The sequence below is a fragment of the Gopherus evgoodei genome, chromosome 24 (assembly GCF_007399415.2).
Source record: "Gopherus evgoodei ecotype Sinaloan lineage chromosome 24, rGopEvg1_v1.p, whole genome shotgun sequence".
NCBI classification, from domain to species: domain Eukaryota; kingdom Metazoa; phylum Chordata; order Testudines; family Testudinidae; genus Gopherus; species Gopherus evgoodei.
Genome location: NC_044345.1, coordinates 1652264 through 1673486, shown reverse-complemented (window position 1 = coordinate 1673486; position 21223 = coordinate 1652264). Strand labels below are relative to the sequence as shown.

Here is a 21223-nt window from a genome sequence, read left to right as displayed (position 1 = left end):
GTCCCCATACAGCAGGAGAAAAGCACAAGCTTGCAGAAATCAGCTGGGTTTTGGCTCTTTCCTAGTTCATTGAGTGGCAACGTACAGTGAAGAGCTTCCATGGGTGAATACTCATGCTCCAATATGGCTGTTAGTCTATAAGGTGCCACAGGACTCTGCTGCTTTTACAGATCCAGACTAACACGGCTACCCCTCTGATGCTTTATTTGGTGAGCAATGGTGGCATCTGGAGCCCTATCCAAAGGCTCAGTCCCTCTCAAAAAAGTTTAGTGGAAGGAAATGGAGTCCACTGAAGCATGTGAGTGTGGGAGAGGCAGAATCGGGTCCTCTGGCATGGTTTGTTAGCATGCAGGCAAAAGTGCTGGAACCAGGGGTTGCTGCTGCACTGGCTGTCTTGAAGAGGTTTCCATGATATCCAGGGTTTGGTTTGGTTCAAAGGCTCTCAGCACCCCTGCATACAGGAGAGGTGCCTGATAGAAGGAGTACTCGTTAGGGAATTCAGTGCCAAAAAAATGAAACTTCTGCACACTATTTTAAAATTCTGCAAATTTTGTCAATCAACATGGAGGCTCCAGGAAAGCCTTGGGGAGCACAGGCCCCTGGCTGCACGGGGTGGGAGATCACTCTGCAGCTCCCCACCTCCCTGGGACACAAACTCAGTGTTGAGGCTGCACCCAATCCTGGCACAGAACAAGGACTGGGCCAGCCCCAGAAACACCCAAGCCCTGCCCTTCTGGGTGGGTCAATCTGGGTTTGAGCAGCTTAGTGAGGGGATCCATACAGGGGAAATCTGGATGCACAGGGGCTTGTTGGGAGGTTCTGGACAGGGCCACCCAGAGGATTCAGGGGGTCTGGGGTAAAGCAGGGGAGCTGCAGCACTTGTACTCACCTCTATGTTTTCAGCAGCACTGAAGCCCCCCTGCCACCGAAATCCTGGACCCCTGCGGGGACTGGGGCAAACTGCCCCACTTCCCCCACACACACACACCTGGCCCTGGTTCTGGGTGCAACAGTAATAGGATGCTGAAGGGGGATCCAGGTGGTGATTGAGGCTCAGCAGGGGAATCTGGCTGGGGGGGGGGGGGGGCGCCTCAGTTGCTGGGGGAGTGGGGCATGGTAGTGCTGGGATCCAGGTGCAGCTAGTTGGGGCTTAGGATGGGGAATCTGTTGGGGGTGGAACAGGTGCAAAGGGAGTGGGGTGAAGCTCAGTGGGAGGGACTGGGTATGAGGCAGTCTGGATGCACAGGGCTTGGGCAGATGGGAGATGCTCTCTCCCCCCCCCCCATGCATGCACAGGGGTGCAGAATTCCCCCAGCAGTAAAGGAAGCTAGGTGGAGCTTGCCGCACTGGAGCAGACAACAGGGAATGTGACAGCAAACACAGGAGTCCTCAGGTGGTCAGGGATGAGGCAGTGGCAGAAATGAAATGGGTGGAGCAGCAGGGCGAAGGCTAGTGCTGCAGAGCAGGTCTATGCAGAGGCCTAGCAGTCACACCAAGGAGCTGGAGCCAGAAGACAAGCAGAAACCAGTACAGCCTAGAAAGCCCTCTGTTCTGGATCATCATCTGCTTCCTGTGCTTGCCCCAGCCAGGCTGGCTTGGACACCTACTGACTTCTCAGCTGGGGGGGGGGGGAGGAGAGAGAGAAGAGTGCAGCTTTAGCCAGGGCCCTGCAGCCGGAGGCTTGGCCCTGCATCTACACCACCAAAATTCCTTGCAGCACAGTCAGGGCAGGGGCTAGCTACACCTCCCCCATTTGGCTAAGGGATTGCTTTGCTCCCCTCCCCCCTTCTTTTAAAAGGCACTTCTCCAGCTGATCAAACAAGGCTTTGTGGCTTTTATTTTTACGGTAAGCAGGGCTGTAATGAGAGGGTGTGGAGATCTGCAGTAGGCAAGTCAGTGCAATATCTCCACAACTGCCCTTCCTAACCTGGTGCCCTATAAGCATCAGCACTTTAGTTTTATATGCAGGTGACTGCTATTTGCTCCCCATTCCCCTGCTATGCCTGCAATGAGGGTAGACAAGCCCAAGCTGGAAGTGTTTAGCTATGGTGGAAGCCAGCATTAAAATCTTGTTCTCATTTACTTTCCCTAACTGGATTTCTACACACAGGAAGATTCTGCTTTCTTGTTCTAGGAGAACAGATGGTCCTATTTAGACCTTCCTTTTCCACAGCTATTTTAGTTCCCAGCTGGAATTTAAAGCCAGTTGTAAAACTGCCATAAATAGTTGCTCCTTATATTTTATTAGACTCCTGCATAGTGCAGCTACTGTTTAGTCAGAGCTAAGGGCTCAAGAGGAAAGCTACTCCCTATGAATTGTGTCAGTGCTGCTGCTCAAGCAGTAGATGTCTCCCTTAAATTTGAGAGAGGATGAAACACATGGTACAGGCCCAGGCTAACAGGAGAGAAAACCCACAGAGCTAAGTTAGCCCTATAACTACAGCAGATCAGAGCTCTTCTAAGAGTTTGAAGAACTTCTAAAATAAAGGGTCTCACTGGAAATATTTACATGTTTTAGGAAAGAAAAGTTGTTCTAGCTTAAAATATTTGGCACAAGCAGCCCCATCTGTTTAAATCCTCACACCAGACATTATTGAATAGGTTTAGGCTACACATTAAAAGGAAGAAAGTGAGATGTAGGTAGAAAAATGCAAAGTGAAGTGGGAAGCTGTTTTTTCCTACAGGATGAAAAACAAACACGGGGCAGGGGAAAATGGGTTTAGATTGAAACAGCAGTCCTTCACTCAGGCATTTTCTTAAAAGCCTAGAGCTGTCCTTTGCCATGCATGTAGAAAGTTGCATACAGTAGCCATTTTAGTTAACATTTCTTCTGGCAGTAGGGATCAGGTAGTTCCACTCCCTTTCCAAAGGTAGTTGGGCTCTCTTTTTGCAGGGAGTGTTGGAAATATTCCAAGGGGAGCTGGACTCTGTCCCTTATGGAGTTTGATATTTGAACAGGGTTTGCAGGAGTGGTGGGTTTGTCTTATGCCTTAAAACACAAACTGCTGAAAAGAGTAAAAGGTTTGATAGCTACCTGAGCTCAGATTTGGTACCTAGAAAAGGTAGGCTTTGGGGCAGGGGGCTAAGCTTGACCTTGTGGAAGATACAGCCCTTGGGAAGAGAGATGGATTATAGATCGCTGTAGCTACAAAGCTTGCTCTCCCCAGAGAGCTCACTGGTGGAAAGGTCTAGTCTGGCACCTTGCTTTGATTACTGACTCTGGGTGCAGAGGAGCTTGAGAGTCATTACAGGTACCAGCTTACCTGGAAAAGCTGGTGCAAGTAAGTTAACTGTCCATCAAGTAAGTTAACTGTCCATCTAACTGCTTACCTGTGTCCAGATGCCCCCTTCCCCCCCAGGTCAAATGGAACCTGGAAGTAACTTACAGAGCATCAGCTGATCTAGTAGCACCAAGCAGGCTAGTCTTAGCAACTGGCAGAGCCCCACTGGAAGTTCTTGTCTGGGGCTGTGGTCAGCTGCAGTTGATGGGAGGAGAACCAGTGACTGGTTCATGCACATCCCCATCCTTAGAAACATGGAGGCACCTGTGGGTGTATAGCAGCTTTATTTTAATCAAAGCCCATACGTCTAAAACCAGCATGGCGGGAATGGTTTTTATTTCAAAAGACAATATAAGACAGTTGTCAATTTTAGTATCAAAACACGTGATATAGGTTGTCCTCTAACTGGCCCCATAAACCAACGCAACCAATGAGCCTCTCTCAAGCCTAAGCTACACAATGCAAACCTCACACAGATCTCACTACTGTGCCTCACGAACAGAACTTCAACAATGCACTGCAATGTGGCTTGGACCTGATTCAAGACAATAAGAGCACTCCTGGGTAACGGGGGGGCTGAAGGGATCCCCTCAGTGTAAGCAAAGCTCTTCACAAGAGGCAGTTTTATACATGAGCTGTTACAATTGATCAGCAATGAGTGATAAAGCTCAGTGCAATAGCACTTCGTGAAGGCAGATTCAAACCCAGTGGCAGCAATGGGTTAGAGGGGCTGCCTGCTTCTCTAGTCAATGGCCACAGGGGAGTGACTGGCACACACAGGGCCAAGAGGCCCATGTGACTAATTCTTCCATTCATGAGTGTTCAAAGAGAACAGGTTTGGTCTTTTAAAAAAAGAAAAGAACCTCCTCTTTGCTCTCACAGCTCTGCCATGCAAGGAGAGAAGCTTTAAGGCTGAGAAACTGAAGGCCCTTTTTGGGCCATCTGCTCCTGCAAGAGTTCCAGTTCTGACAGGATGCATTAGTGCCCAACAGAAAGGACCCTGGCACTCCTAGCCCGGCTACTCAAACTTAACACCCAGCACCAGAACTGTCCCACCCCTGCTTCCCCCCCAGCAGTGGGGCAAATGGGACCAGAGCTGATGAGCAAGAGGTTAATATCAAATTTTAAAGCCAACCGCTTTTTAGGCGCCCCTGGTGAGCCCGAGAGTTATTTGGAATGTTTACAATGCTTGCTACAAAAAGGTAGTTACAAAATGTGTACATCTCTCACGTTCTCCAGACATTATTGCATTTTTTGTATTTCCCTTAATGATGCTGTTTAAGGCTCTGCCCAACCTGGTGACCTTTAACCCTGAGGTGACTTGGCAGAAGTTGGTTTGGTTGAATTGGCAAGAGAAAGTAACCCTTGGGGTTAGAGGGCAGCTCTGGCTGGGCTGGCCCCCAGCGAGGTGCTGGGTGGGGCAGACGCGATGGCAGGGATCATTTACATGTCGTTCAGGTCCAGCAGGGTCTGGTCCAGCATTCTTTGTGTGCAGAGATGTTCCTCTTTGGTAGATTTCAGTTTATCTAGTGGGAGGAAGAGTTAGACAGTTACCAGTCACATAGGTATAGCCCTTGCTGAGACCTGCATTAATTCTTTCCCAGCACACTGCTTTGGTTAGCTCATTAGACTTTGGATGCAGGGCCAATTGCAGCCACAAGCTGTGGAGTTACTAGTGTTGTTCCTGGCCTCTGCCTCTTGAAATGCTGGTGCTTCCTGAGCAGCAAGATCTCCAGCCAGTACTTGGCATGCAGATGTGGCAGACTGAAGCTAGCCTCCCCCAGATCTCCCATTGCTTCAGCATGATGCCTCTTAGATTTCCAGATCTGAAAACACAGATAGTGGCTTTGTTTGCCCAATGGTAGCTTGGGGATACTGCTGCAAACCCAAGCCAAAACATAATGGGCAATTCCTTTCAGCCACAGCCTAACTGGCCCCCCTCCAGGTGATCACATGGCAGATGTTAAGAGCCTGGTCAGAAAGGTCATGGGACCACCTGCTAATAGCCAGACTGGACAGCAAGCCTCAATTCTAAACACACTGCCTCTTCAGGGTGGCAAAGAGCTTGAGAAAGGGGAGACTATTCTAGATTAACAGCAGGCAGTGGGCTAGCGAGAGCTTGGGATGTTGGTAAGTCTGCCCTGGAGGCTAAAAATGTGTTTCAGAAGCCAGAAAAAAAATCTATATTCCAGAGCTGACCAGTGGTCTGGATCAGTCTTATTCCAAGAGTGGCCCTGACATAGCATGCAGGACCACTTCACATGCTGTTGAGAGGCAGCTCTGCCCAAGACACACATGGACCACAGGCTGTCTCCTGAGCAGGCTCTCAAGGGGGATAGTTCCAAGCTTACGCAGACTTTGCCACTACAGCGACAGCAGCCACAGCCTCCAACTCAGCAAGTCCTTGGACAACAGCAGCTCACTCCCAAGAGGCTTCTCCACACCCCAGGCCACATGGTCTTAACAGTGACCAGGCTTCTCCACAGGCCTTCTGGATGGAGCTTGGCTTTATGAAAGCAGCACAAGTTTTCATTTTGTCTTACAGACCACAAGGTCAATGGTTTATTATCATTAGAAACAGCCATCAACCCATGCAGCAGGACATCCTACAGACATTCAGCATATAGTAAGTTGGTCAGTCACAGCACTTACAGATGTCAGATATTGTCAAAAGCAGCATCTACAGCAACTCATCTAACAGACACAGGTCTCCAACGTAGCCAAGCCCCCACATAACACCTGACTGTTAGAGCCAGAACAGCAGCCCCCAGGGACTCCCCACTGCACTATCAGTGAGACTGCCCAGAATGATCAGACTCAGGAGGAATTACAGTCCTTGGGAGGTTTATGCATGGAGAACAGAGGTTACCTTTTGAAAAAAATAAGAACATTAGAGGATAGACTTTAGCTGCCTCATTAAATAGCAGTAATTGCACAAAATCTGCTAATCTGCCAGTCTGTTAAGAATGATCAGATTTCACTGTGGTCCACAGCACTGGTGCTCACAATAAGCTTGTTTAGTGTCATTAGTGGGCCACCTTCTCAGTCACACAGATCATGCAGCGTTAACTTCAGCTCATTAGAGAGCAGGCGATTTCTCTCAAGCTGGCTGTACAGGCGCTCTGCATCAGCAACAGGAGGATTAGGGGAAACAAGAGGAAGAGAAAAAGAGAAAGGGAAAGTTAGTAGAGTACCAAGATGAGCAAGTCATACAACCTGTCCCTAACATGGGGCATTCTGAGGATAAGTCCCAGCTTGCTTTTACAGCCGGAGGCATGGAGACAGAATGAGACCAGCACTGCCTACTCGCTTCTCAGATCAGAAAGCCTGTGGTAGAAGCCAAGTGTGGCCAGATTAGAAGTCCTCCTGAGGGACTATGGAGGCATAGGAAGGAAGATGGATTGTCCCTGGAAAATGAAGCCTGAAGGGTAATGTGTGTTCTTTATGCCCAGGAACAGGAAAGCCTTTGGATACACGCTCGACTCTGAACAATTCAGAAAGCACATGGCTAGATCAAGACTAGCATTCAGGCAATCCTGCTGCTTGCAGTGCAGCTATGTGACTAGCAACTGATGGGCACTGGGAGCTTCCCCAGCAACCCTCAGAAAGGAGGTGGGACAGCAGCCACAGTCCAGGACTGTCAGTAAGTCACGCTTAGCAGCTCATGATCAGTTTATAACACGGACACAGGACCAAAAGCCTCACCTGCTTTCAAAGCTAACAAGCTCAGAGATGGATCCCAGGCCCCTGCTGCTGACACCACCGAACCAACAGCAGGATGATCAGCCACAGGAGTGCCAAGGGAGACCTGCCAGCCCTGCACCCAGCTGCACCAGACAGATGGTGGAAGTCTCAGCACAAGGGTCCGATCTTCTCAAGTAGTAGCCTGCCAACTTTCCAACACCAGACAAGTGGGCTCCAGAGCCATGTGCTTTCAGAGCAAAACTAGCCAAGCTAACTGTCAGACCAGCCCTGTGGGTAGCAAGAGAACCCAGCTCAGGCATAGGCCCTTCCCAGTAACCTAACTGCCCTCACTCACTGCTTTCCTAAGTCCCTCTGATTAAACACCCTCCCAGCCACACACAGGACAGTCATCTTTTGACAGACTGCCTCAAGGGAATCCTGGGCTCTTGGTACTACCTCTTGCTGGGGGAAGGAAGAATGGAGGGGCCATGGGTTTGTTCAGCTGCACCATATCATTAAGATCACACAGGTACATACTGGTCAGTAGATGCTGCTAGCCTAGTCCAAGTGTAAGCCCTTAAGATGTGGCCCTTGCAAGAGACAAGTCAGCAGGCCTGACAACTGCCTGTTCCTCCTAGTCCCACTGAAACCCCTCCAAGAATGGAATTCCAAGTTCCTGGCAGTGTCCCGGTGTCAGTGGGAAGTCACAAGCTATCCTCTGCTCACCTCCTGAATCAAGCAACATGCTTCAGGGGGAACCTTTCTCGGTGTTTACAGGTGTTCTCTGCCCTTAAACCTGCTCTTTGTTCTAATTAATCTTCAGCCTAATGTTAGGACATGAAACCATCTCCATGATCTTGATGATGGCTCTGGCCTGGACAGCCACTGTGGTAACCTCAGCAGATGGCAGCAGCACAAGAACCCGCCAGTTTTAGTTAATTGGAGCCTCTGTAGACTCCGCACCTGGAACCAACAGCCAGTTCCCCAGGGACAGGATGTCTGGGGTGGGGGCGTGTTTGTTGTGTGCTCTGGGTTTTCTAAAGACTGTTCTACAGTGGGCCTCTAATAGCTGAGCCTAGACTGCAGGTCCCAGCCCACTGACCCCCCCCCCTTTCTTGGAGCAGGATGGGGAGCTGGAACCTGACCATTATTGCTGCTTCCTGAGACCCACTCTGTTCTGTTTCAAGGCAGTCTGGGATCCTGGCAGCTGCCACTGCAGCCCTTCGTTGGGCAGGCTGGTCACCCTGGTGAGGTCTGGGTGCACCCTGGTGAGCAAAGCATGAATATGTAATGCCAGTGTGAGTGTAACAGCCTTGAGCAGTGGAGCCAGAGAAGGGCTTTCATGTGACTGTCCGAGCCATCTCCATACTGGAGAGCAGAGGGAGATGAGGAAGGAACCAGAGAGATTTCCACCCAAGTTCATTTACGGCCCAGATCCAACAGAGGAGAATCCAGCAGCTGGACAGTACTTGGTCTTGAGCCCATGATTTCAGCCAGACTGTTTGGCCTGAGACACCCCCAGCCTTGCAAGGGGGGCCCTGAGGTTCTCACCAGCACTGCAGGAGGCTCTCTAGTCACTGACAGCTCTCTGCAGAGAACTGCTGAGCCCAGCCCTCATATTAGCCTGCCTATGCAGGTGCCAACAAAGCTGGTTGGACCACAAAGCTTTCACAACCCCAGGTCAGGAATTGCAGCACCCAAATATCCATTTCTAACACTACTTGCAGGTATTATCTAGCATGACTGGCAGGGAGGGGGCCTGCTGACACCCCAGTCCCTGGTTGTTTCAATTTACATTGAAGAGGCAGACCCCAGGGGAACCACTTGGAGCTGTAGATTCTGATACAAGTGGCTGTTCCTTGGCCTCCCAGCCCAAAGTGAGAATGTTTAGTTCAAGGGCAGGAAGCAGGGACACTTAACCTCATCCCTTCAGGAGTGGCAACATCAGACAAGCAGGGAATGTTTCCAAGGGCAAAGATTTCAGTGTGATGACTAGTCACTTGTGCTTTGACACGGGGCAGTTGGAGAGGTGTTTGAGAAGCTAAAGGAGGTTTCCATGAAGCTTACAAGGCATTGTGCAAGTGTCTTCATACGACACAACATGAAAACTTCAGCATCTTAGAGCTTCAAGCTACTACAGCGGCATCCCAACAAGTCAGCATGTAGCCTTGTCAGCAGGGACTCTGCTTGCACAGCTCCTTGCAATGGTACCATCCTGACTGGGAGCTGCTGTAATCAAGCTGAGTGAACTGGAAGGGGCTACACAGCTGAAGAGTGGGGAGAAGTGAGAGCAGCTGGGGCAAGTCTTCTGAACTACAGAGCACCTGGCCTCAGTTACCAAGATCTGGCTCATGAAGGGTTATGTTTGGACATTACACCAAGACAAAGTGAAACAATCTGAGGAACAGGAAAGGAGAGAGATCTGGTGAGCCACAGTGGGCAGCAGACATGATGAGGTCAGCCTGGGTAGCGTTCACAATCTCAAACATTCTAGTAACTTGTGTAAATCAAGTGACACATGCCAGTATGCAGCATGACTGGTTCCTACTACCAGCTGTGAACCCAGCACTACACTCCAGGGGAAGATCCCACAATACCCCAAATCTGCTGTTAGAACACTTCAAGCAAGAGGCACGCATGGATTTCCTCCATTAGCTTCTAGACCCCTCAGCTTGACAGGTGGACATTTTGCACTACAGAAGCTGGGATCTTGGTCTCCACACAGACTGAATTCAGAGCAGCCACTGGTACAGCTTTAGCACCTGACCAATCCTGTCCAGCTGCAATTCACGTGTTTTCCTGTGTTTGTTAGCTTTTGCATCCAGCCAAGTGGCTCACTGACCAGGGTAAAGCAGACAAGGTGTATGTAGTGACTTTACAGTAAGCCAGCATTTGACTGCATCCTGCAGGGGAATGAGATGTGAAAGCCATTAGCTACCAAGACCAGGATACAAATGCAGCTTCAGATTTCCTGCTGCAACCCCAAGGAACCATTCAGTCCTTATGGAGCACTCAGCACTTGGTATTGTTTGCAGATACGCAATTCAGACATGTGAGCCAAGAACAGACAACAGCAGGAAGAAAGAATTTAGTGCATCTAATGTCTATATTCCACTGACATGGGGGAGTTACACGGGCCTGTCAGGCAGCAAGTGTAGAAATCCATTGCTCAGTCGCACCAGCCATTTCACTCACCATCAATGGATACATCAAGTTGTTCCTTAGAGTGACATCATGCTCAAGGAATAGCAAGTACAAAAGGCACTTTATGACTCTACATGAAATATGCAGATGAGAACAAAACCCCTCTGCCTTCCCTCAGCCCCCGTCCCCAGCCATACTGAAAAGGCAGCCCCTCTGAGCACAGCAGTGTCTGGCACAAGAGGTCTCACAGAGGAAGCTTTGTTTGAGAGCAAGTGCAGCACAACTGCTCCCGAGTTTCAGTGCATTCAGAGTTTATTCCCAGGGTGCCCTGCACACAGTCTAGCTGAACAAGGGCACTGGAATTCAGAGAGTAGCAGAAAGAGCACAAGTGAAGGGTGCAGATGCAGAACAAGCCACCAAGCAGAGAGGCAAATCCCAAGTGGAGTTTGGAATCAGATTTATCTGTATGAAATAGAGAAGGAGACATTTGTTTTAAGAGGCCCCTTAAGGGTCTGTACACAGCAAGTTTGGGTTTATGGCCCTTTCAGATGTTAGAAACAAGGATGCTTACTTCTGAGTGAGTATCAGCCCCTTCCTTGGTTAGTGGGCAAGGGAGCATGCAGAGTCCACAACAAGCCACAAAGTGAGTTATAGTAAACTAGTTTTGGCTACTTCCAGAGCAGTTTATGGATCTTCTCAATCCCAGGATCATGTATCTGATATTTGATTTGCACTAACTGCAGCCTCTGCCACACTAGATCTTGCAAAACAATGGCACATTGTCACTCCTGCAGGAAGCCTTCTCTGGAGTAACTGGGAACAGCATTACTTGGCACAGATTAAATGAATTCACACCCATCCCGGTTCATTCCAAGCTAGCCCTGCGTCATACTAGTGTTGTACATGCACATCACAATAATTTAACTCAAGAGTTAGTCACAGCATGCTGACAGACACTGCTGCATTAATCTAGAGGCAGAGACCTGCAGGAAATACTACCAGTCTTCTGTGTAAGTTAGCCATCACAGCAAACCAAGCAAGTTCTCGCTGTTTAGCAGAGGCAGAGCATCCGCAACCACCACCACAGCCAGCTGATATTTACATGGAAGTCATATCATTGAGGGCGTGGTCCAATTCCTCACTAATTGCTTTGTACTTCAGTTTCTGGGCATAGAGCTCATCTGAAGAGGTTTGGAGGAGAAGAAAGGAAACAGTAAGGCAGGCAGAGGAATAGTCCAAATACCCAGAGGCAGGAAATGCAGCATGGAATCCAGGAACAGGGGAAGTGAAATTGGAAGTGAAAAAGCTGCTACTCAATGAAGTTGGGAACCCATCTCTCCAGTTTGTTTAGAGACAGGACTAGGTTTGGTATAGTTTAATCAAGTGCCTTGCAGATTACAAATACCAGTTCCTTGAGGAGCAGGGCCAATAACTTCAAAGCAATGCAGCTTGAGGTGACTCAAGGGTCACCTGACTGACAGGATCTGCAGTAACCAATGATGAGAAGTGTAAGCAATGAAGCAAGAACCACTCCCCACCCCATTTTGTGGGGGCGCTGAACTGGTTTTCCCAGCTAGAAGGCAGAGATCAGCTAAGTGAGTATTTTCATCTTAGTTTCAATATGAAACCTCTAGGTTACCATGCTTAGTGGCTTTAGTCATCTAGTCTACAGATGTAGGGACTTGCCATTACAGACAGCATGTACAATTAGCAGGAGAAATCCTAGCATGCAAACCACACCTGTGTTATCTAATAATCAGCTGGAGAAAGCTAGAAGACTACCTGCCTACTTGGAGGCCTGGAATTCAGTCTTAGAGTTTTAGTATTGATCTTGCCAGCTCCACTTAATTCCAAGGGAATAGGAGTTCTGGCTACAGTACAGCTGCTAGAGTTCTACAGAGTGCCCAGAGGACCATGTCTTTTTCAGTCTTAAACTAGGTCACTTCAGCAGCAGGCTTGTAGATCAGAGCCAACTGTCTCATGATCAATATGTTTTGAGTACTGCATGTGAGAGATTTTTGCACTTGTTGTAATGAAGTTAAGCGTTCCACTGGATAACTGGCTTACCATAAAACATCAGCCACGGAAACAGATCTAGAAAGGATAGCTAAGGTGGCAGTAGTCACTGTACTGACAGCATGATTTCTAAACTAAAGCTAGCTTTGCAAGAGTCGAGCTCTGATGTAGCCAAGAAGCTAGTTAGACCCAAGTCTTCACCATTTTGAGCTCCCAAAAGCTAGGAAATCAACAGGAGACTCAGACTGCTTAAATCACTGGGTGAGGGCAGGCTGAGTTGTGGCCTTCCTCTACCCTTCAGGACAGATGAAGTCTGAACTATGGCTTTCCACAAAGAGGAATTTAGTTTTAGGATAGTGCTGAAGACCAGAGAGCCATTCCATGTGTTAGGAGCTGCTGTACTCTATAAGCAAAGGCTTAATGGGTCTAGTATGACTACTTGCTTGCACCTGGTCCTAACATATGCCATAGATTTCAGCTGCACAAATCTGACCAACATCCTGTCCTGTCCCTACCTACTGAGGTTCTCAGAATGCTGTACAATAGCCTTTCCCCAACCCCACTCCAGAAATTTCAGGATAACTCGTTTGAGTCTGACCACACAAATGCATTTTAAGCAACAAAATGCAGGAAAATCCCAGCTGCTTTGTCTGGAGTGGTCAGGTGACACCTGAGGGCCAAGCAGCAATCTAGGAACATGTCACACCAACACTTATTCAGCCTCAGTGCAGAAACTGAGCTGGGCTGTTTAACAGTAGATACCAGGTCCAGAGTAACTCAGCAGCTCCAACTTCAGCTCATATCACTTGACATCAGCCAGCAGGCTGAACCAGAGCAGACCATGCCCATAAAGTGAGTAATTGAGAAGAGAAGAGGATTCTGATCAGGGTAGCCTGTCTGCTCCCTCCCATAAGCTCCAGCACCACCCTGCCCCATGGCATCTGGGGCAATAGACTCAGTTGGCCCATCTTGAGTGCTCTTTGCCACTCTCTATCTGGCATCCCAGTCCCCAAAACACACCTTCCAAGTCATCAATGGTCTTCTCCAGTTTGGCTACTGATCGTTCAGCAAATTCTGCACGGGTCTCCGCCTGACAGAAAACAGAGCCAATTAATAGAGGGCTAATCTGCAGTTCTTCACTTTGAATCCGTAGCCGCATGGGGCCATGAGACTGATCTCAGAGTCTACCACAGTGAAGTCAAGCTAAGACGGCCAGCCTCAGAATGAGGTGCCCCATCCTGGCATCTGGACTGATGGCTGACAGTCCCTTTCAAGATGTTTATCCAAATCCCACACCCCTGGGAACATGCTTTCCGACCCTGGAGAAGTGGCCACTCACCTCTTTGAGTTTGTCTGTCAGGATCTTGATTTCCTCTTCATATTTATCTTCTTTTTGAGAGTACTGTGGAAGAGACAGAGTCAAATCCCAGCACCACTAACTGCCTCCCACAAATAGGTCCTGAAGTCCAAGAGTCACTAATCCAGACCTCAGCTGCAGAGGGGAGGTCGGGGGCTCACTCTTGCACCACAACACAACATTCCTGCCTGCAGATGCTGCACTAAGTGGGCCAGCCACAGGGAGGCTGGCCCAGCACAGTAATTCACACGCAGGTGGTTAGGAAACCAACCCCAGACCATGTGTCTGACATGCAGCATTAGGCACATGGATGAATAAGTCTGCTTCACAGCCAGGCAGCCAATGCCTTCCACTCATGTTGGAAGTGATGCTTCCCCTCCAACCTTGGAGCAGCTTAAGACAAGGACCACCACTGCACAGATCCACCAACAGACATTGGTCCAATGGGAGATTACCTCACCCACCTTGTCTAGAGACAAATGAGTCAGACTGACACGCATGACTACTAGCTCTGCACTTCAAACCACTGGCATGCCCATGTCTGCAGCTCCCAGGGACTCGGCCTCATGCAAAGGCCATTACAAGTACTACAGACCAGGGAGCGTTCCCATCTCTCTGGGTGCTGTTTAGCCAGGAGGCCCATGCAGGAGTGCCTGCAGGCTTCTGGCCCTTTGCAAGGCAGCCCTACCTTCTCAGCCTGAGCCTCAAGAGACTTGAGATTGTTGGTGACATTCTTCAGCTCCTCCTCCAGCTCGGAACATTTACTGTGGATGTTTTAAAAAAGGCAGGAGAGAAGGAAAGAAAAGTGGGAGGGAGACAACACAGGAGAGAGATGAAAAAAGTGAATCCTTGTGCAGAGAAGACTGGAGAGCTCTTTAGGAGACAGATCTCATGTGACCACACCAGGTGAGATTTCACTTCCAGGCTGTCAGGAGAGTTTACAGGCAGCTTTGTAGGAAGTGAACACCCACACAGGCATTACTAGACACCTATCCTCAGTGCCTTGTACACACTATAGCAAAAGCAAGGCCTTAAAATGGAGCAGCTAGAGCTGGATGCAGATTCATGCTGGACCCAAAGTCTTGCATGTAAAAAACAGAGCATTAGTAAGTAATCTGTGGGGAGGGAAGCTGTTCTGCTATGGGGCAGCTGCAGCTGCCACCTGCTCAGAGAAAGGGAGGTTTGCCAGTCAGCAGGAGAGAATGGAGCATTCCAGAAGTGAGAAATGAAGGAGAGATGCTATTAAGGAGCAGAGGGCAGGAGTGTGAGGAGGAGGCCACAAGGCCTGTTTGACACTTTAAGGGAAGGGTTAGTACCTTTTCTTCAGCAACAGCCAGACACTTCACATTCTGGTCCATCAATCGAATCTGCTCATCCAGTTCCCGGCAACGACTGTTAGGGATGATCACATGATGGCACAAGCCAGGCAAGGGGGCAAAGGTCAAAAGGAGCACCAACATCACAAACAAACAAAGCCAAGCCAAAAAAAGAGGGAAGGGGAAAAACACAAAGAAGTCATGGTCACGACATGCACGTCTGGGTGGGAAGCACAACTGTACTTGCTGTACATGCATACAAGTGACTGTTATACAAGGCCTAAACGATGCAACAGAAAGGCCCTGACTTCCCCCTTAAAGACCAATTAAAGCAGCCACACTTGAGGAAATAAAGGCCCTTACATTGCATCTCTGTGCATGTTCTGGATAGAAGTTATCCAGCAACTCAATGCTTTGTTCGAGATCAGACTCAGGCACTGATGTTCCATGGCTACCAGTGCTGCTTTAATTCCCTGTCCCGAGGGACTTAGCAATTACAGTAGGGTGCATTGTGCATTTGCCTCAGTGCGCCACAGCAATTTCCAGATAAGCTAATAGACCCCAGCTGCTCTAGTGACCAACAGAGCAGTGCTGGTGAAATGAACTAGACTGAGAGGGACCCTCTGATCCTGCTGGTACAAAGTCACTCCATGCAAAGAGGTTGGGCATCTCCATTACAAGGCAAACACTCTGTGATAGGTATATCACACTCCATGCTCCCACATCAGAGACCAAGTGTTCATTTTCTCCTGGTACAAGTGAGACAGATCAGGGGAGTAACAGCTCCTTTGGCAGAAGAGCTAAACCTCAGTCCACACTTCAGGCCTTGTTTAACAAGGTTTGGGAAGTTTCAGTCACATTAGTTCCCATGCAGAGGGAATCATGCAGATGAGGTCCAAAGCAAAAACACTCACGACTCTGCAAGCTCAGCCCTCTCCTCAGTGCGCTCCAAGTCTCCTTCAATGATCACCAGTTTCCGGGCAACCTAGAGGAGAGAGAGCCACAGATAGTTGATGAGGCAAGAGTTTCGTTCTTTGGGAAGGAGCTCACAATGGACTCTGCTGGCCTGAAGCCCAGCTGACCAGTTTTTTACAAAAAAAGGACAGCATGACCTCAGCTGGGTGAAACACCAACTCTTAGTGCTCACTCAGGAAAGCACTTCCCACATCAGGATCCATTAGGAGAGCTAACTTGCACCTGGGTGAAGCCAAGTGGGGTGAGATAGCTTTGAGAGCCTCACCTCCTCATACTTCCTGTCAGCCTCTTCTGCAATGTGTTTGGCCTCCTTGAGCTGGATCTCCTGCAGTTCCATCTTCTCTTCATCCTTCAGGGCTCTGTTTTCAATCACTTTCATGCCTCTGCGCAAGACAAGAGGAAGTGAGGTGATGTACACAACTGACCTTGAACTGCCATGTTACCCACTACAGTGTTATGAAAGTCTGTTCTTGATGCAGGGCTGACAGCAGCCAGGGGTTTATACCTAACCTTTGTATTAGGGGTCACAAGGAAGTTTAGCCTCATCCAGCAATGTTCCAGTTCAGTCTAGCATTGACTCAGACTAGGACATCTCTGGAGAGCGTCAGGCCATGTCTACACTACCACTTATGTCAGCGAAACTGGTGTCTCACAGGTGTAAAAAATACAATCCCTTAAGCAACAGTTTTGCTGGCATAAATGGCAGCATGCATAGCACTGTTGGCAGAAGAGCTTCTCCTGCTGACAAAAACAGCTCGCCAAGTGGCAGTAGCTATAATGTGTTGAGGAGAGAGCTCTCCTGTCAGGAAAGAGAGCTACACAGGCAACCTTACAGCAGTGCAGCTGTAAGCTCACTCATGTACACATGGCCTAAAGCCCCACCCAAAATGTTAACCTCTTTTCTACACAGAGAAAGAAATGGCAAGTGCTGAGGCAAGAGGCTGATCTCCCTTAGTCTGCAGGAAGGACTATTCTGTGGGTTAAGCCATGTCCATTGCTGTTCCCCACCCCCATGTCTCCACTATGCATCTGCAATATCTATGTAGAATCAGAGAGGAGTGGTATCTGCAGGAAGTCTCTTGTTTCTGTAATGCAGCTCACCTTTCACTCTCATCTGCAGCTTTCTCCGCCTCCTCCAACTTCTGCAGAGCTGTGGCAAGACGCTCCTGGGCTCGGTCCAACTCCTCCTCTACCAGCTGGATACGGCGATTCAAGGATGCAACTTCTGCCTCAGCCTAGAGAGTTGATCACACCATGAGCTAGTCTACAGTGGGTCTAGCACTTACAATAAGGGAGGGCTCCTGGGATCAATTTTCCATTCTGCCATTGACAGAGATGAAAAAGGAAAGCAGTGCCACATCTTTGACAGGCGGAGTTTCATGCAGTGATGCTGCCCCACACAAGTTCCCAGCATATCACAGAGAACTAGGATTTCAGCTCAAGCAGACTTCTGACACGTACCTGCCCAACTAACCTCTGCCTGCACAAATAGTAGATCTGCCAGAGCGTTTCCAGTTAACCAGAACTTTTGAGAGGCCAACACTACTCCCTTTATCCTCAACAGCAGCCTATCATTCCATGAAGGCTGCAGCCAGCCGTTTTACACAGGAAACTAGTGCCATAGCTGTGACTCAGTGTGGCTGGAGGAAAGTTCCAAGCAAGTCAGCAACTGCAAGTTTATCTGAACCATGTTTGGAGGAGACAGCAGCGCTCTGGGATCCCCTGACCATGAGGGGCAGCACCAGACTTCCCGGGCTGATTGCTGTGCTTAGGCCAGCCAGTGTGTCACTGCCAGCCTCGAGACAGGTTTCCAAGGACATCTTGGAAACTCAACAGCAACTTGATTTTGCTCAGTAGTTTAGCAGGAATTTGGAGCTAGAGGGTAAGTTGGGGGATATCCTGTCTCCAGAACAGTTCTTTGGGAAGGGAATTCTACATCTATAGCAACAACGCAGCCTTTAGTTTCAGAGTCAGCCTCTCAATATGGGCTAGTGAGGAGCCACTGCAGCTATAAAAAGCTTTAGGCCTGGTCTTCCTGTAGGCCGTGGGTCAGGCTAGCTCCAGCACTCAGAGTGTGAACAGTTTCATGCCCCCTACGCTGGCTGGACTAGCCTAACCCCCACTGTAGATCCTGCTAGGCTGGCAGAAGAATTCCTCCACTGAACACCTTGCTGCCTCGGAAGTGGGTTTACTACAACGACAGGAAACCCTTCCATTGCTAGAGAATCAACAGCCACTGCACTGCAGCTGGGCCATAGCTCATGATCCAAGATTAGATGGTCACCCAGGTCTGTGGTGTGAAAAGCCAACTGGGAGCCTGGGAAAGGGGGTCACTTAAGCTTTTGCTCTGTCAGCAGGGAGAATTGGATCTCCACTCAAATCTAGGCACGTTGCTTTGATTCCTCTAGTGCTAGACATGCCTTCTGGGCTGCTGTGACACCGCAGGTAGGTATCCTATGAACATTACACCCAGCCTGAGGCTGCAGATGAACTAGTACCCTGGGCCAACGCCCATTCCTCCCCTCTCCAATCATGGAGGGTCTCTACAGCTTATGGATGTCTGCTTGCCACATAAGGCAGTAATAAGAACCCTCCCCATCTGCCTTGGGCAATCTGATTTCTTCCCAGTAGCTTAGGGTATGGCCACACTTGCACGTCAAAGCACTGCTGTGGCAGAGCTTTGAAGTGCGAGGTGGGAGAGAGCTCTCCCAGCACTGCCCATACTCCACATCCTCTACGGGGTAGCTTGCAGCACTGGGAGCCACGCTCCCAGCGCTGCGGCACTGATTACACTGGCGCTTTATAGCACTGTATCTTGCAGCGCTCGGGGGGGGTTTCACACCCCAGTTGCAGCGCTGTAAAGCGCCAGTGTAGCCATGGCCTTAGAAGTCGTGCTGAGAGGAAGAGCCACCAAGGAGCTGCAGCTCACTTCAGTGCAGCACTAAGGAGCCTGGCAGGACCTTTACATTTGAAAGACCCTAAGCACCACATGTAACAAAGCAGCCTGCAAGCTGATGAGGCTTTGAAGGGAGCCAGCTTGAGCCTGGGGGAGGAGCAGTGCTGTACCAGCTGAGCAGTGGAAAGCAGCCAGCATTAGAACAGGGCTCGATATATTTGGAGTAAAAGCTCAGACAGGCCATTCAGCTCTCCTCCTTGGCTGGACCATTACAGAGCTGCATGGTGCCCTGATGAGCAGGGGAGAGGCCAGTACCATCCAGTGGCAGGGTTCAAGGAGTGCATCATGGGAAAGGGACCTCCCTAGGTGAGCACTTCCAGGCAAGTTGACCCCCAAGCCTCTTCTGTGGAATCTTGCACAACTGATGCCTGAAGAGGGCTGCCCTGGAGGAGCTAGCAAGCACCTATGTTTCAGGAGAGGAAGGGGATTAAAACTGGAAAGTTCAAGCAAAGGAGCTGGCCAAGAACTGGTCTAGTTGCCATCAGCGCACAGCCTGAGGAAAGTGAGACAATCAGACCAACAGGAGAGCACTCTCCTCTCCAGCAAGGCCGGAGGAACACCAGAATGGTAAGGCCCATGCCCTCACATGCCGAGCAGCTGGAGGGGGTAGGATGCCATCCCTAAACAGGGGGGAGGGACAGGAATAGAGCCTAGCTGTCAGGTTCTGGTTATGTGGTGTTTTAAACTTGACTCAGCCCAGCTGTGGTATGAAGGTGGCTCCTTCGCCCCTGTGGAACTGCTTCTCTACCCTCTCCCACAGCCACCCAGCTGCTGCAAGGGGGCTCCACTTTCTACCCTTCAGTGCTCGTTTGGGCTCCCTGCAGCTTACCCCAAGCAACAGGGGAATGAAATTCCCAACAGCTTTGTAAATGCAACAAAACCCTGCTCAGTTCTGTTACCTTGTGCAGAAGGGCACCCCCTAAGGTCACTCCACACCTGCGGAATGAGCAGCAGCTCAGGCAGACAGCCAGCAGTCTGAGGAAGGCAACCGCAAGCCAGCTGGGAACATGGACAACTTTGCCATCCTCAGGGTATAGGAACTTGCATTTAGAACCTTGTACCAAGCCGCCACTCTCTGTAGGCCTTCCCTCCAGCGGCCAAGAGGGCTCCTTGCACTAGTATGGGAATTCTTTAGCCCTGCTAGCAGCAGCTTAAGATCAGAAGACACCACCTATGTCCAACCCGCAGCTCCAGAGATCTATGCCTCTACCCAGAGATGTGAACAAACACTATCACAGGGCTGCAACAAGCCAGGGTGGCAGTATACATGTTTCTATGACAACTGCTGGCTTAGCTATAATATGACCATACTGCAATTACAAAAGAATTCCTTATGAGGCTGCAAAAAAGTGCAGAACCAAGACCTGGGAGTGGCCTCATTTTATTCCACTGCAGCATCTTTCCAGATGTACATCTTGCTAGATATACATTGGAGCCCCTGGACTCCCGGGTAAGCAGTCAGCACTGCAGTCAACAGGGCACCTCCTTAAATTCACACACAAGTTAGGTGTTTGTCTTCTGGGCCTGAAGGCCAACTTCCTCATTTTAGTCATCCTGCTGTTGAGTTTAAACCTAGCAAAGCCACTGCATTGATCCTGCTGGAGTAGGCCACAGTGACAGCCAGCAAGACAATCAGTGCATCAGATCCAGCCCCTCCCCTCCCCTCTCCATTCATGGGCAAACCACGCTATCTGGATCAGAGTATCCCTACACTCCCAGGAAAGTCATCGAGCAAGCTGCCTGGTTTCTAATCAGCTTGGACAGAGGTCTGACAGTCCTGACACTTGAGCTGACCTGCTCAGAGCCACGGATGCGCAGAATAAGGCATGAAGAACTTGGAGCCCAATTCTGAGGAGTGCAGGGCCCTCCCAGCTCCCACTGATTTCAGCTCATTTGGGGAGCCATCCTGCATAGTCTGGTAGTTCAAAGAAAGCAGCCCCTTGCCAAGCTGAAGACTGTTTACTCTGAGTGTGGCTTAGGTGAGTGGGAGGCCAGTGAGTAGAAGGGCAGGGAAATCCCTCCACCTTTAGAGTCCATTACATGCCTACACTGGCGTCAGGTCAAGCAGTAGCACAACTCCCTACTGCCTCTTCTGGGTCACATGATCCCTTACTAGCTCTGGGGGAATAAAGGACGCCTTGGCAGTAAGCTAGAAGGCACTGTGGTTCAGTGGGTCAGGCACCAGGCTTGCCATCAGGAGATGAAGGTTCTAGGCTTGCTTACACCAGCACATCAAGCCTCCCTGTGCCTCAGTTTCCCCATAAATAAAATGGCACTGTGGGTGCTTCTTCCAGAAAGTACCTGTGGTCTAGTAAGAAGCGTTTGACTGCCATAGGTGTCCTATGTCCCTCTGTGCTTAACACTCCACTGCCTTGCAGTGTGATTGCATGATAAAGTGGCCTCAACATCTCGATGGAATATGCTGCAAGGGCAGAGTATTTGCTAGCTCAAGGCCTGGTCTAGACTATAATGTAGCTCCCACCAACTTAACGCC

The 21223-nt window shown here is 49.7% G+C and overlaps 1 protein-coding gene across 14 annotated transcripts in view; it reads right to left on the bottom strand.

Annotated features, from left to right (window-relative positions):
• Nucleotides 1-3599: 3599 nt before the first annotated feature.
• TPM3 (tropomyosin 3) overlaps nt 3600-21223 on the bottom strand; it is a 31851-nt gene continuing 14227 nt past the window's right edge. For 2 of the 14 annotated variants that reach the window (XM_030541852.1, XM_030541857.1), the window contains 8 exons: nt 16875-17008; nt 16039-16156; nt 15713-15783; nt 14799-14874; nt 13465-13527; nt 13146-13215; nt 11212-11290; nt 10040-10571 (listed from right to left, as the gene is read on the bottom strand). In XM_030541852.1, the coding sequence (XP_030397712.1) occupies nt 10568-10571; nt 11212-11290; nt 13146-13215; nt 13465-13527; nt 14799-14874; nt 15713-15783; nt 16039-16156; nt 16875-17008 (615 nt within the window). In that variant the 3' untranslated portion in view covers nt 10040-10567. Of the gene's footprint in view, nt 4808-4835; nt 6404-10039; nt 10572-11207; nt 11291-13145; nt 13216-13464; nt 13528-14170; nt 14247-14798; nt 14875-15712; nt 15784-16038; nt 16157-16874; nt 17009-21223 lie in introns of those variants that run through there. The other 12 variants (XM_030541849.1, XM_030541864.1, XM_030541855.1 and 9 more) reach the window with 8 other exon arrangements.